Source organism: Agelaius tricolor, unplaced genomic scaffold, assembly GCF_023055355.1.
Source record: "Agelaius tricolor isolate 1412-34295 unplaced genomic scaffold, bAgeTri1.0.p SCAF_1, whole genome shotgun sequence".
NCBI lineage: Eukaryota > Metazoa > Chordata > Aves > Passeriformes > Icteridae > Agelaius > Agelaius tricolor.
In genome coordinates this window covers 24,546,309-24,560,683 of record NW_027269261.1, presented here as the reverse complement: position 1 = coordinate 24,560,683, position 14,375 = coordinate 24,546,309, and the positions used below count along the sequence as shown (strand labels likewise).

Below are 14,375 nucleotides of genomic sequence, written 5' to 3'. Positions count from 1 at the left end.
TTTATACTGGAATTAGGAACATACACATTGCTACTGATTGTGAAAAGCAAGTAACTTGCACAGGATCAGTTTTAGATCCTAACAAAAAAGTGACAGATAGGATTTCTTTATTTCTCTGTCCATTTAAAATAACCTCCATTAAATGCACACTCATGCAAATAACCCTTGCACATCCTAAAAACTTAGGATACCTTGGTTAACAACCACCATGCAGAAGCACAGGATCATGGACTGGTGTTAGAAGAATACACTTCTAAGCTTGTTGAAAGGCTCTGCTGTGCTTTGTGCACTGCACCATGTTAGCACCAGCTTTGAAAGGTGCACTGGGTCACCTTCATTAACAATCAAAACCCTTTGGTCTAGTTGCTTAGTAATCACCATTAAGAGCACACTGAGGGTTAAGGACCTGGCTTTGGTTTTGAGGAAGAAGACCAGGAAGATCTTTGAGGAAGATGCTGCAGGACAGAGTATTTTTTCTGTGCACAAACTTCTTTTGAGGAAACTAAGAGTAATAATAACAGTAATAATAAAGCTATGAAAGGTTCCAGAGAAGCCACAAATTTATATAAGGTAGGAATCATGGGCAGGAAATTAATAAAAGTGACATCCATGTCACTCTTCCTCTTCCACCCTTCTATTTGTTCTTAGTGCTCCTTTTCCCCTTGTAAGACCATCTATTTTCTCCCTTTCAAAGTCATTCTGCCAGGAAACAAACTGCCACATTCTTGACTGACAGATGTCAATCCATGTCCCTCCCTCAGTGGGCATTATGAACAAGATGTCCTGAAGCCCCCAGAGGGTCTCTTGGCACAGCCTGCAGCAGCCACACCAGGGCCATGCAGAAGCTCTGCACTGGCTGCTGTACCACCCACCACACCAGCTTCTTCCACAGAGAACTCTAAGAGATCCTGATTGCTTCCAGAATAACATGTAGAAATACACCCGTGTCCCATCTCCCTGTTCCCAGGTCCTTTGTGAGAGACTGCAAAAATATTTAGGAGAAAAGTTGGCCTTTATGATTTGTTTACTTATGCAGGAGTCTCTGCCTCAAGCAGAGGAACTGTGTATTGACACAACTGCTTTGCAGTCATGGGTGAGACATATGATACTGCCGTGCAAACCTGGTACTAAAAAAAAAGGGCACAATTGGCTAGGATTTTTTTCTCCCTCCCTTCTTTTCCAAGTCTTCCAATTTGCAATCGAACTCCAACATGGAAAAGAATCGGTCAGTCATTTACAAAATCCTGACAGACATTTGGCAGCTGTTAAAATTCCTGGGGTTGGTGGGGGGAGGGAACAAAGCAATTGGCCAGGGGGCTCCAGGCTGCAAAATCCCTTCAGGCAAGTGATCACCAAATGACGAACTGGAGCACAACATTGTTATCATATTTGCAATAGGAGGATCCCGTTTTCTATTAAAATCTTTCTTTTGTAGCTGGCCACCAATAAGGCAACATTTTACTCTCTCCTTCTCTGTACCTTTATATACAATAAATGATTCATATTACTACCAGCTACGAAAACTATCTGACTAAATGGAAACTCCTTCCTCCATTGGCAGTGTTTATCTGTTTCAGACTTCAAGGTTCAAAATGCCCACAGCCTCTAGGACAGGCACACTAATCACTTCAGTGTACCAAATACTTCAGAGTGGCTGTCTGTGTGGCTTTCACCCTACAACCCTCTGAGTAAATGCCCAGCACTGACTCCTATTTTGCTAAGGTGTCTCTGATGTAAGGCAAACGGAGACAGCAGCAGCTACCCGGGAATTGCTGACACGCTGGAAGCTCAGCCCCAGCCCACACCTTCACACTGCTGACTGCATAGCTGGAGCCCTCAAAAAACAGCTGCACTAGTCAAAATGGTTGCTTTGGCTCATCTGAGGTTCTGATCACAGCCAACACTATCCCTTGCTGTGGAAACAGACCCACAGGTCTAGAGACTTGCCTCTCTAGCAGCAGCAGAACGCCTGGCTGTGACCGAGAGGGGATTTAAACCTAACAGCAGGCATACAGCCCTTATGAACCAGCTAATTCTGGTTCAGTAGATAAAATCCTTCTGAAAGAATTCAAATAATGTATTCAAGCTGGAAGAAACAACCAGAAGTTAACTACCAGGAGGACTGAGTCATACTATTTGGAGGTCACCCGTGAGGCTACCGAATGACAGAATGCCAGAAGGATGCAGTGCCAGGAGAGTGCTCCGGGTCCTGAGCATGCCTGGGTGTCTCCCTGCTTAGCATCAAGCTGGTACGGGCCTGGCAGGGAGCACAGGGGAGGCGCAGGGCAAGTGAAATTGGATCTGCAGCCTCACAGCGAGCTCTGGCCGACAGCTCCACATCGCTGCCTTCTGCACCGGCTGGGAGGGGCAGGGAGCTCAGCCCTGACACAAACCGTGCTGCTGATTTGGTATTCTACATGCAGTCACTCACACTGAATGGAAAAGCAGAACAGAAGTCTGCTTTGAAGCTTTGACACTTCTGCCTGGGTGTAACAATGTTCAATTCTCCCACACCAATTTTTACAAACCTCTTTCCTGCCTAGGCAGCTGGATAGAGGGACATCCAGATGTTGGATTAAATTGCAATATGCTGTCTCCACATACATAATGCATAGAAATAAATGATCTTAAATATCTTCAAAGAGCTCACAAAGGCCTTGAAATATGTAGAAAACTAAATATTATGTAGGTTAGGATTAGCCATCTCTGAGTGATTTTATACTCTATGGTTAAAAAATAAGTGTTGAGGTGCGATGCTGTACTAAGGTGCAGACATCCACTGCCATCTCCACCAGCTCCACTGGGGTCCTGCTCTGAGCTCCCTTGTGGGCTCTGCAGGCATGGGGCAAACCCAGTGCTGCTGCCTGCCCTGGCAGCCCTGTACCCCCACCACAGCTGCACACAGGCTGCTCTGACCCAGTGCACACACATGTGTGTGTCACATTTCAAAGGTGAAACTATTCTTATGACATAATTTGCAAATCTCATTAAGTTTCACTTGTTCTTAATGTAAATATTTTCACTAACCTTGAAAGATAGCTGAAGTTAAGGCCAGAATATTATATAACTAAACACTTACAGAAAAATAGTCTGTTTTTCAGCACTGGGACAACCTCATCCAAAGTAACAATAAGAACAGGCTCCACTATCCATGCTACATTTATATCTATTTACCCTCAAGTTCAAATTTTGTAGTAACAATTACAACTGAAAACAGTGTATATTTTCAGCCCCCGAGACTACACATTCTAATGGAATTACACTACCCTAATATTATGTTGGTTCAAGAAATACTTCACCAATAGCAGGAAAAAATCCCCAAACAAATGTAATATTTTCCTTGAACAAGTTTCAGTGTATAGGTACAAGGCATTTCTCTATCTTACTGCTAATTTCCCATTTCAGAGAAAGAAGGCAATAATCTGATAAATTAGTCATATCTGATGCAAAAGTGATCACTGCACAATAAGAGATGCAGTAGCCATGAGAGACTGAAGTTTAAAATCAACCAAATGCTGAAAAAACACTATAAAACATATAACCAAAAGAGAAAAACATGAATCTAGAAAGAGTTTCACTGCTTAACATCTAAATGTATGTATAACATCAAAATGCATGTACAAGATGTAATAATCATGTAATTGATTATTCATGCTCCAAAACTTACAGTGCATTTTCCATATCTGCTATACTTTCTTCCATTTTCTGTTACTACGTAGAGGTAAATAAAGTTGTCGTGGGATCCAACTGCAAGTAAGGTGCCATCTGCAACACAGAATATTTGATATAAATAAATAGAATGTTTGTTTTGTGAATTTTAATTATTTCAGGTTTATTGCTAAGACAATAGTCTCAGTTAAACTACTCCATATGAATTGTACTGAAGGATTTATAACAGTTTACACTATGTTTCTTTTCAGCTGTATCTGTTTACTTTGTGGCTATGTTTTTTGGACAAGTTCATTCACTTCTGCTTTTTTTAGAATAAGTGTTCAATGGACAGGATATAAACCCTCAGACTGCACCAGATTTGTGAAAGCTGTTGACAGCAGGCAGACTTGAGTTTTATGCACCACAAAAATGCAGAAGAGTATTTAGTCTACGGATAGCTAAACTTTGGAGGTGAGGACTGCAAATAAATCAACACTAAACATACAAAGATGTGGAATTTTCAAAAATTATGGACATTATTCTGTCTTGTCTCCCTTCAAAAAAATATATGTGGACAAGAGCTGCCACAAATCACAATCAAACACCTCTAAGTGTCAATGAACATCAGTGATTTAAAATAAATTGCTGTGCTTGGCACATGTGGCAGCATCAGAGGAACGTTTTGCTCACTGACATTGCATGTGAGCCGAAAGCAAACAAAAAAAAAAGATTTACAAGCGTGTTCTTCCATCCTGTTTTAACAGAGAGGAGTCAGCCTCTGACTATTTGTCATATCATGTCTGAAGAAGAGACTCAACACTGGTTTGGACTCCATGAAATCCCAGAGTAAATAAACACTTCACAAACAGCTCTGACTTCCAGACAGACACGAGCTTAGTTTTACAGGCTTGCATTAATGAACTTGAAAACTAACTAAAAAGGATATTAAAATATCACTGAAATATTAAGAAATATTTTACAGACTTTTCTGTTAACCTGTCAACTATTTGTGAACTCTTTTTGGAGGACCAAAGCTAGCATTTACTATGACAGCACAGTTGAACATGAAGAAAAGGGTAATAAGGTGATAGTGATGTTTGCAGTTACAAAATTCCAGGATTTAGTACACACAAACATATCTGTAAGCAGATCCTCAGTTACACATTAAGCATTTGAAACAATTTTTTCAAAGCTGTGCCTTTTCTAATGTCTGGGGACTAGTTTTAACACCATTCAACAGAACATCCATCTGGTTTATCAGAATTATTCTGTCTGTCCAAGTCTGCCTACCTACTGAGTAGCGCATCACTGAAAGCTGTTCGTTGCCATCAGTGTGTATTGAAACCAGATCCCTCGTTTCTGCATCCAAAACAAACCACCTAGAGAGAGGAGAATTCCAGTAAGCATCACTTCCACTAAACAAAAGAACAAGTAAAAGAGCCATAACTGCTGCCTGCCTTCATCATCTTATGGTAGCCCCTCTAGGGCAGCATAGAGCACAACTGTTTTTAATGGAACACTTTTCTGGTTCACAAAGCAAGACAAGTTTCAGTGAACAATATATGAAAGATTCTAAATACCATTCAATTTTTCCCCCTTTCCTGAACACTGTAATAATCACCAAAACATCTACTGGACAACAAACATGCTACCAAACAGAAAATAAGACTGCATCATTATTAAGCCTTAAGCTGAATTTCATTCTACTTCCCTATTTTGGAGATAAGTTTTGAGATAAAAACTGATCTTTCTATTTTTATAAAACAAAGTTAAAAAAAAAAGAAATAGCAGATGTAAGTGGAAAACATTTCTGTACTCATTGCAAACACAAATTCTATTCTAGCTTGGTATTTTTCTCTCAATCCTTTTCATTTCTATGAATAATTTTATTGAAGAAAGAAGGAATAACCAACCATTCACTAGAATTGATGGTTCATAAACTACCACTTTATTTTATATTTCTTGCTTGGATGATTTATAGCTAAGGTAATTAATTCCATTTTTTATTCTTTAACAATAACTTTTAACTTGCAGTTTATTATTTATGAGGCACATGTAAGATGCTTACAAAAACTCACTGGCACACAGACCAAAATGGCCACTGACAGCAAGATGTGCAATATGTGCAGAAACTGAGCATTTTGCAATGGCTCTGATGCCCACCCAACTCCTAAATACACTGAACATTAGCAACACAGAGACAATGACCATTTAAAAAAATATGTATTCATACCCACAGATCATGAAAACAGAAGGTGTCAATATGGCTTAATACATTGGAGCTGTACTCAGAATTTAACTTCTTTGCTCCAAACTTCTGCTCTCGCAGCCATGAACATATGCCACATAGGCACATATGAACCATGAACATATGCCACAGGTAGGCTTCCATCCCTAATGGCAAGTTCAAACAATGTGGAAATGAACAAGGGAATTCCAGCCTCTGTCTCAAAGTGAACTCAGCGGAACATTGCTAAACCTGGGACCATTTATTCCCCAGCAAAGGTGTAAAATGAACCCCAGGAACAATATCACACATTGCTTTCCATGGGTGGGGATGAGATTCCAGCTCATGCTCATCCAGGGTCCAACAGCTAGGCATCTAGAAAGCAGCCTGGTCCCAATGGCTTAAGCCAGCTTGTGGTTAGAGAGCCACATGAAAGAAATCAAATAAAATACACATAGAAAACCCCCAACCCACATGGCATGGACTGCGAAATAACCTGTTTGCAAGACAGACAGAACCAGTGGAAAACAGGTAATGTTCACCTGATTGGCCTCTATTGCCTGATTTATTTCCTTGTGGCTCTGCCTTACACTAACCTTGCCCTTCGGCCTTCAGTTTTCTTACCAATATTAGCATTTTTCTTAGAATCTTGTTAGTCTTTTTTTTCCACAGCACCTTTGATTATTCATATGCTTAGTACTCAAGATATTCTACATGATTAGTCACAGAAAGATCTAATTCCCTGCAAACAGTACCACTGGAAGCATGGCAAAAGGATCTGAAAAGTGCCTCAAAAAAAACTTTTTTAGTTTTCCAGCTGTGCTTTTTCAGCAAGCAGGATCCACAGAAAGAATTAGTACTGCCAAACAACTGATGAGCAGGTCCACAGCAGGTATTTATGGAAGTGGAAACAAAACCTACAGTAGACCCTGTGCAGACAGCCCAAAAGGGGAAATGATACTGGAATATTTATCATGGAAAGTGATATGTGAAAAACCCAGCAAAAGCATGATGTTTGACCTGATAAAAAACACACCACTGTAAAACAACAGACAAGAATAGAGAAAAAGGGACAAAAGTCAGTTTTCTTTTGGTATCTCAACTTTAACCAACAAACCCAGCTTTCTTAGTGCTCCATTCCTTGTCCCTGTCTTACCTCTGTGCTGAAAGCTGAGCAGCACTAGAACAGAGACACTCAAGGTTTGGGTTTACTGAGTTCTAAACAGATTAGTCTCATTTAATATTTGCTTTAAGATTTTTAGGCTATTAATCAAATTATTAAAATATTTGTTATGGGTTTGAGATTATTTTTTCTTTTGTTAATCGAGATATATGATACAGCCCTCATTCCTTGGGAAATAACTCCCTTGGACCAGATTTTCTGGCACAGAAAGCACTGCATGATGCTGCAGCATAGGCAGTAATTTTAAAACTGTTTTGTTTATCTTGACTCAACTCCATTTATTTCTCATCCACTTATACACTTACCAGATCTCATTTCAACTCAGTTTCATTTGTATATCTCTAACCCATCATTGAACTATACAATTTCAGAACGCACTAAAATATAATGGTGAAAATATAACTGCTTAAAAACTCTTTTTACTGAAGGCAAAAAAAAAAAAATCCCAAAAAACTCCAAGGTCATCGTCATAAACTTCTTGAACGCAGTATAAACTCATTGCCTCAAGTAAATTAAAAATAAGAATTTAAACTGAATGTGCCAAACTTAAAGCATAACACTAAATGCTCCAGGAGAGTGAAAAAAAAAAAGTCAACCAAAAGCAAGTAACAGACCGAATGCTTTGGCCATGCAACATGCCTTGACTGTGCTTTAATGGAAGTTCAAAAACATCTAAAAACTCTGAAGAAACAGCCTGGCATTGTTTTGCTTTTACCCATTTAAAGTACTCTTAGGCCTGTATATTCTGCTGTGTTTAATGAAGACAGAAACATTCATTCAACTTAATGTTTATAATTTTAAGATGGAAAGGTTCAACGTGGTAATCAAATATACAAGAGCTCAGCAAGGTTTTTACTAGAAGGTAAACTTGGTTTTGTAGCCTGATATTACACCTAATGAATTTAGTGCAGACTGCATCTTCATCTTGGAGGAAACTCTCTAAAAATATTTAGCATTTCATTTTTCAGGAAATTTTAAGGGTGTTGCACATGCTCAGCAGTTTCTAAAAACCAAACTTCAAATGGTCTTTAGGCATGAGGTTAGGTAAAAAAAAATTCTAGCTGGCAAATTAAACACACAAAAATATTCGCAGTTTTCTTACATGCACCAGGCATTATTTTATCATCAAGTTATCAACCATGAGTATAAGTGAAACACAGAACAAAAATGCTAGTAGATTTAATATGTGCTCCTCTCACCTTTCTAAAGCTATGAACAACCAGTTTTTTCTTTTAATTGGTACATTGGTACTCCCTTCCTGGGAGATGATGCCAAGCCAGAGTCTGACTATGAAATAATGTAACTTTTTTCTTCCACTGTAAGAAGCCCAAGTCAAAAAGACTCAGTTTGTGCTCTGACAGCTTGCAAGGCATGATGACTTCAGGAAGAATAGGAACAGTTCAGTATCACTTCAGTGCAGCAGTGTGCCTTGCTGAACTCTGTCTTACACAAAAATCAAAATACAAGTCTGTTCACTTGCCTATCCATCTCAGTTTAAAAGGTTGCAAGTGTGTTTGATTTGGGAAGGACAAAGATCTGTACTGTACCTGTCTTAAAAAGAAATGTAACGTGCACATAACATCAAAATATGTAATACTTGGAACAGACAATAAGGAGTGCTCATAGAAATCTCTGCAAAAAATTAGTTTAAAAAAAAAATCAAGATTTGGACTTTCATTTAACATTTCATGTTAAAAAGACCAAACCAGCCTAACAACAACCAAACAATGCCTCTCTCTCTGTCTAAGACATATAAGATGCTCTGCCTCCTTTTGCCATGCTTCTTAGGCTCCAAAACCTCAAGTAAAAAGAATAAAAAGCAAATGAACTCCAATGAAAAGGTGCACTGTGTAAAGTGTCTCCTTTGCACCTTCTGTCATCACAGCTCAGCTGGAAGGCGTTTACCTGCCCGAGTGGGTTCCTATGGCGACCACTGCTCCGCTGGGATGGAAATCCGCACAGTGCCCGGGTTCCTGCACGGGAGGCACAGACACGTTACTGCCCCGGCTGCATCCCCAGGGCACAACACCTCTCCTTGCACCAAGGCTGTCCTAAAAGTCTCAGCTGAGCTGACACAGGAAAAACCAACCCCTTAGCAGCATGCTAACCCTCAGACAGCTCTGCTCTCAGAGTATCAGTGACATGCACTGCAAGAACACCTTGTGAAAGGTGTTACACAGAAAGGCCGACATTCCTCTGTAAAAAATGATTTTGCTTGGATATTAGCAGAGAACTAGCCAAACTACAAAATGAATGACAGTAAGGAAAGGACATCTAAAGCCAAACCTTCACAACTGTATGATACCCTCTTCAGACTGTTTGAATAACAGGGAAAAAAATAAACTGTAACAAGAATAAAGGACTAAGACTTATTCAATTGGCTTGTCAAAATGACATCAAGCAATGGTAACCAGATTACATGTTACATAATGTATGATGAACCTTGCCAAGTTTATCAAAGCTTCAGATAGCTGTTTTTAAAAGCGTAACTGCAGGATTTTTGCTTGCAATCAGGTGGGACAAGAGTGTTTCAGAGATTAAATGCTTTTTCCTATTTTCTAGCTTTATATTTAAATTAAGGGGTCGACATACATCTAGCAGCCTGGTCCATTCCAGTGTGTGGTCCACAGAGTTCCACATACAAACTTGCCTATCTTGGGCACATGTTAAAAATAAGTCTTTGAAAGGATGAGATGCCAGTCCCCAAAGTTCATCTGTATGTCCCTAGAAAGAAACCACATGTGATTTAACAATTAATAAAATTAAAATTCTTAAAATAACACACCAGAAAATCTTTACATTTTTGGGTTATACATGAAAAAAACAAGTTATGCTCACCTGTACCTCTACTACGAAACCATCATTAAATGTTCCCCTCAAAACAAAGTTTCGCGAAGTACCCACTAAAAACTGATCAGCTTTTCCTTCTGCTACTGCTCTGATTGTTCCATACTGGTCAGGAACCTGGGAAAAGAAACATCTGTCAAACCACATCAGGCATCCTGACAGGTCACAAATAGAGCACAGGGACAGTATCAGAACTGGAGTTCTCCCAGTAAAAAGGAACAATCCAATTATTATTACCTCAACCAGGGCTTGACCTGAAACCTCCCTCGTTCTTTTTTTTCTTGTATGTCTGTACTGAACATTTGTTCAGTACAGACATACAAGATCTTATTCTGAGACAATCACAGTTATATCATTTTAATAACTAGAAATAAGTAGAAAAAAAAATACTTATTAAATTAAATAGCTTTTAAGTGTCAAATTCACTAAACAAATGCAGTCCACAGCCTTACAACTCATCTTATAAGGAAAGGGATAATATGCAGTTACTATTTACTTTCCAAAACAGGTTTTGAAAACCAAGAAAAATCTTGTAGCACACCGTAAATGCTTCCTGATTTTCTTAATGTTTCCTGATGAGCCTAAAGTAAATGTTCATATGCCTTATGTTAGCAATGATTCTGAATTTTAATGACTGTTTATTGCAGGCTTGAATTCTAAGGCACTGCTTTTTTTTACAGTGTGCAATTGTTTGTTTTCTAAATTATTTCATTTGAGAAAATACACTAATATTAAGTGATAACAGAAGATAGAAAAATCAATCTGTCAGGATTCTGGTAATGTAAAAATTAGCTTTAACAAAATATAATTAACAAAAGGAAAACAGAGACACTGGTAAGAATAAAGTATGTTACTTAAGCCTAAGAATTGTATATCATAGTCAGTGGTTACCTTCACTGCCATGTTTTCTAGATGTCAGTATAAGACTCAAGGCAGTAACAAATCCTAGATTAAACTTACATAAGTGCTAAGAAAAAAATGTTACTACAAACAGACAATGGGTAAGTGGAGTAAACCAGGGTTTAAAGAACTGTTTAAGTAGAACACATTATTTCAAGATAAGGGAAAACCCAAGTTTTTAAAATCCAAAATACATGACCTTTTTCAATTCATTCCCACTGACCTAGCACTGCCATATTGCCAAATCACAAAAAACAGACATATTCACTGAACACTGGGTTAAGGCTAAATTTAAAAGACATTCCTCATCACAGCTTATTAATTATTACAGAATTCCAGTATGCATTCTATCCCATGTTTACCTTATGTCAAACATTCTACTAAAACCCTCAAATGCTGGTGACATTGTCTTTCTCCAGTGAGGCAAACTTTTAAAAACACAGGCAATACTAAAGAATATCCTCACACGTCCTCTCAAACAGGATGAATTAAAAAACCCCCAAACAACTAAGGAAGGGTTTTGAAGAAAGAAAACCCTTAACATTTCTGTTCAATTTAAACACAGGAAAACTGAAGTCTCATATAGGCTCATTTATAGGCTAAAATTTAAACACTTTTATAATAAAACATTGTTATCCACTTAAAAAACAGCAACCAGAAGGTATTCTTTCTTCCTAATTTCCCCTACTAAGAGTGGGGAAGGCTCTGTCTTGCTAGCCAATACCTTCTTCAAGGCACTTTCCCTGTCACTCTTGCTTTCTTACCTCAATTTCCCTTTCAGGATTCAAATCATGATCCCACAGGATGATCTTTCGGTCTTTCCCACCTCCAGTTAGCAGCATTCCATTCCTCATCTGACAGAGTGTGAACACACTGCCATCATGAGCTTTGATTTGTTTGCTTATCTGATATACTCCTATAAGCACAAAAAAGAAAATAAGAAAGAACACTTCTCATTTTTTTTACCTGTGGTTTATGAGAAGCTCTGCCTTTAGGCAGAAGAATAAAGGAAGTGTATAATAATAATTACATTTGGACTGTCAGGCTCTTAGTATTGCAAACACAAGGTGGTAGTGTTTTCTTACAGGATAAAAAGATAAAACAAAGGGCTCTCCTTTCTCAAGAAAAACTTTTCTAGATTGACTGTCCTACAAAATGTGAAGGCAAAACCAAAACCAACAACTGGTAGAATGCTTTCATTTCTCTGCTTTCCAAAAGAACACAGTTTTTCCAGATGCAAGAGAAACTGTCTTTTAGAGTCAAAAAATATTTAGCAAGTCATTATTAGAAAATAAGTAAAGCTACTTTATTAAAAGAAACTAGAAGACTTGTTGTCTATAGTCTTTTGGGAATAAAAGGCCAATTATTTATAGCAAAGTTTCCAGGATGCATGAACCTAATATCTAAAGCTGGATATGTGCTGCCACACATAAAAATAGTACAACTAGCATTTGGCATCTATCAAGACAGCAGTCTACCCAAAGGAAAATACTTGGAAGCATGAAAGAGATGAGAAAATTAAACAACAAGGGTAGCAAAAGAAGCTTTTTGCATCCTCATTGGGTCTTCACATCAAAAGAACTGCTGTTGGAAAATTTAAAAAAAAAAACTAAACAAAAGATTCTGGTGCTGCATATTTTCAAACAGCAATCACAGAAAAAGTGGAGCAGCACCCAGCTATGAGCTGAACTTTGCTGACTCTGCCTGTGGCTCAAGTCAGCTCAAATCAGTGTCCTTTCACACTGTGAAACAGAGTATGAGATCAAGCCCTGTGACCAATCTAATGTGATAAACCAACTAAAAACCCCAATGTTAGTTAAGCCAATGTAAATAAATATTCTATCTGATAACGCTTAGGGTTATACTGAAAAAAGGTTATTTTTGCACAAGAAATTAAAAATTAAATATCAGATGTTATGTTGAATTACTTTTCCATTGCAGTTAACTTGAAAGATGAAAAAAAGATTTACCTACAAAATCAGACTTACTGTTAAAAACGTACTTTCTACATGAATGTTTTCCTGGCATACCAATTTAAACCAGAGTGTTTGAAATAGCTGCCAAGTAAAATGAATTATCATTGAATTTATGAGGACTCAACTGTGCCAGGTCTGCATATGTTGGGTAACAAATGATTTTCCTTTCTTTTTTACAAAAGCTTTGCTCTAAAGAGTTAGTTCAATTTCAAAGTTATTTTCTTAAAGTATATCAAGACGTGAGTGTCTGCTAAACCAAAAACTGTTATTCATGTAACTGCTACAACTAAGCATTGTAATTGTACTTCACATACTAGTCCTATTAATGTCAGCTCCACCACTTAATGGAATTCCTCTGAGACTAAGCATGGTGCAACATAAGCCTTAAGAGGCAAAGGCAGCCTGCAGAATCCCTAAACTGATCCTACAGCCTTTTTCAAATCACCAGATCAAAGGAGAGCTGATTAATCACATTTTTTAAAAATGCAAAACATTTAGATAAAGTAGTTTTCATTCATTTCATGCACAGTCTCTTTAATTAGAGAGAAATTCCAGACTGCTCTTAAGTCAGCAAATTCACAGGACTTGCAGGACTTTGGTACCGCTCGTTACTGACAGGAAGTGTATGCTCTGAGTCAGGCCTCTTTCTCTATTCCTTCCCTAATGCCAACCTTTATGTTTGTCTTCTACAGACTATGCAAAATCTGTGATTAACCCTGAACATGTCCTACCTTTAGCTCCTTTTCCTGGAGTAGCTTCTACAGTAGTTTTGCCCCATATAAGTATTATCCCACCTGAGTCTCCAGTGAGCACATCACCATTTCCCAAGAAAGCCAAACACTGAACAAATTTGGGTTTCTCATATTTCTGAAACAAAATAAGCAAGAGAAAGGGATAATTGCTTGTACTTGTTACATAATTAGAATAGTGTGCCCACACTCTTACACCCTGCATACACACAAGCAAAATTTAGCCTTTTTTGTGTGTTTACCTCTCTGATCAGACAGTACACGGTAACAATGAAGCAAATGTACAGAAAATATGATTTCCATTGATTTAAAACTGTCCTGGTATCAACATATTATTACCCCAAATATCCCTTGCTTCCTTGATAATGAATTGCCACTCCAGGTCCAGAAAAATATATGAGATTTGCCACATGTTATTATGGTATTTGCATCAGTGGGATGGAATTCCACAGCAAGAACAACTTCATTTGTAGTCTGAAATAATAACAGAAATAATATTTATTCAGATAGGACATTAACTACTAGAAACACATGTAAACCCCCAAGTTTCAGAACAGAGATATGTAAAACTATATAGCTTATAGTATGCTTGAAATGTTTTTTAAAGTTTTCTGTGCTAAGTCAGCTGTCCAAATGACTGCACATATAATTTTATATATATTGATTTTTCACATACATAACAGATCTTTATTAAACTTTGGTACACAAGTTTGGGTTTTACATTCCCTTTTAAATCACAAAAAACTTCTGCTCTCTCAAATAGCTAAGACTTCTGCCAAGGAAAATGAATAATGTATAAAAGACATTTTTTTGGATTGAAAACCCTGCTTAGTTTTTACACA

At 37.9% G+C, this 14,375-nt stretch overlaps 1 protein-coding gene across 4 annotated transcripts in view; it reads right to left on the bottom strand.

The window, feature by feature from the left end:
- The window catches only part of EML4 (EMAP like 4), a 147,776-nt gene that overhangs the window by 9,603 nt on the left and 123,798 nt on the right, over window positions 1–14,375 (bottom strand). For all 4 annotated transcript variants that reach the window (XM_071427110.1, XM_071427093.1, XM_071427118.1 and 1 more), the window contains 8 exons: window positions 13,873–14,007; window positions 13,516–13,651; window positions 11,573–11,724; window positions 9,900–10,025; window positions 9,654–9,785; window positions 8,967–9,034; window positions 4,942–5,030; window positions 3,668–3,765 (listed from right to left, as the gene is read on the bottom strand). In XM_071427110.1, the coding sequence (XP_071283211.1) occupies window positions 3,668–3,765; window positions 4,942–5,030; window positions 8,967–9,034; window positions 9,654–9,785; window positions 9,900–10,025; window positions 11,573–11,724; window positions 13,516–13,651; window positions 13,873–14,007 (936 nt within the window). The remainder of the gene's footprint in view (window positions 1–3,667; window positions 3,766–4,941; window positions 5,031–8,966; window positions 9,035–9,653; window positions 9,786–9,899; window positions 10,026–11,572; window positions 11,725–13,515; window positions 13,652–13,872; window positions 14,008–14,375) is intronic.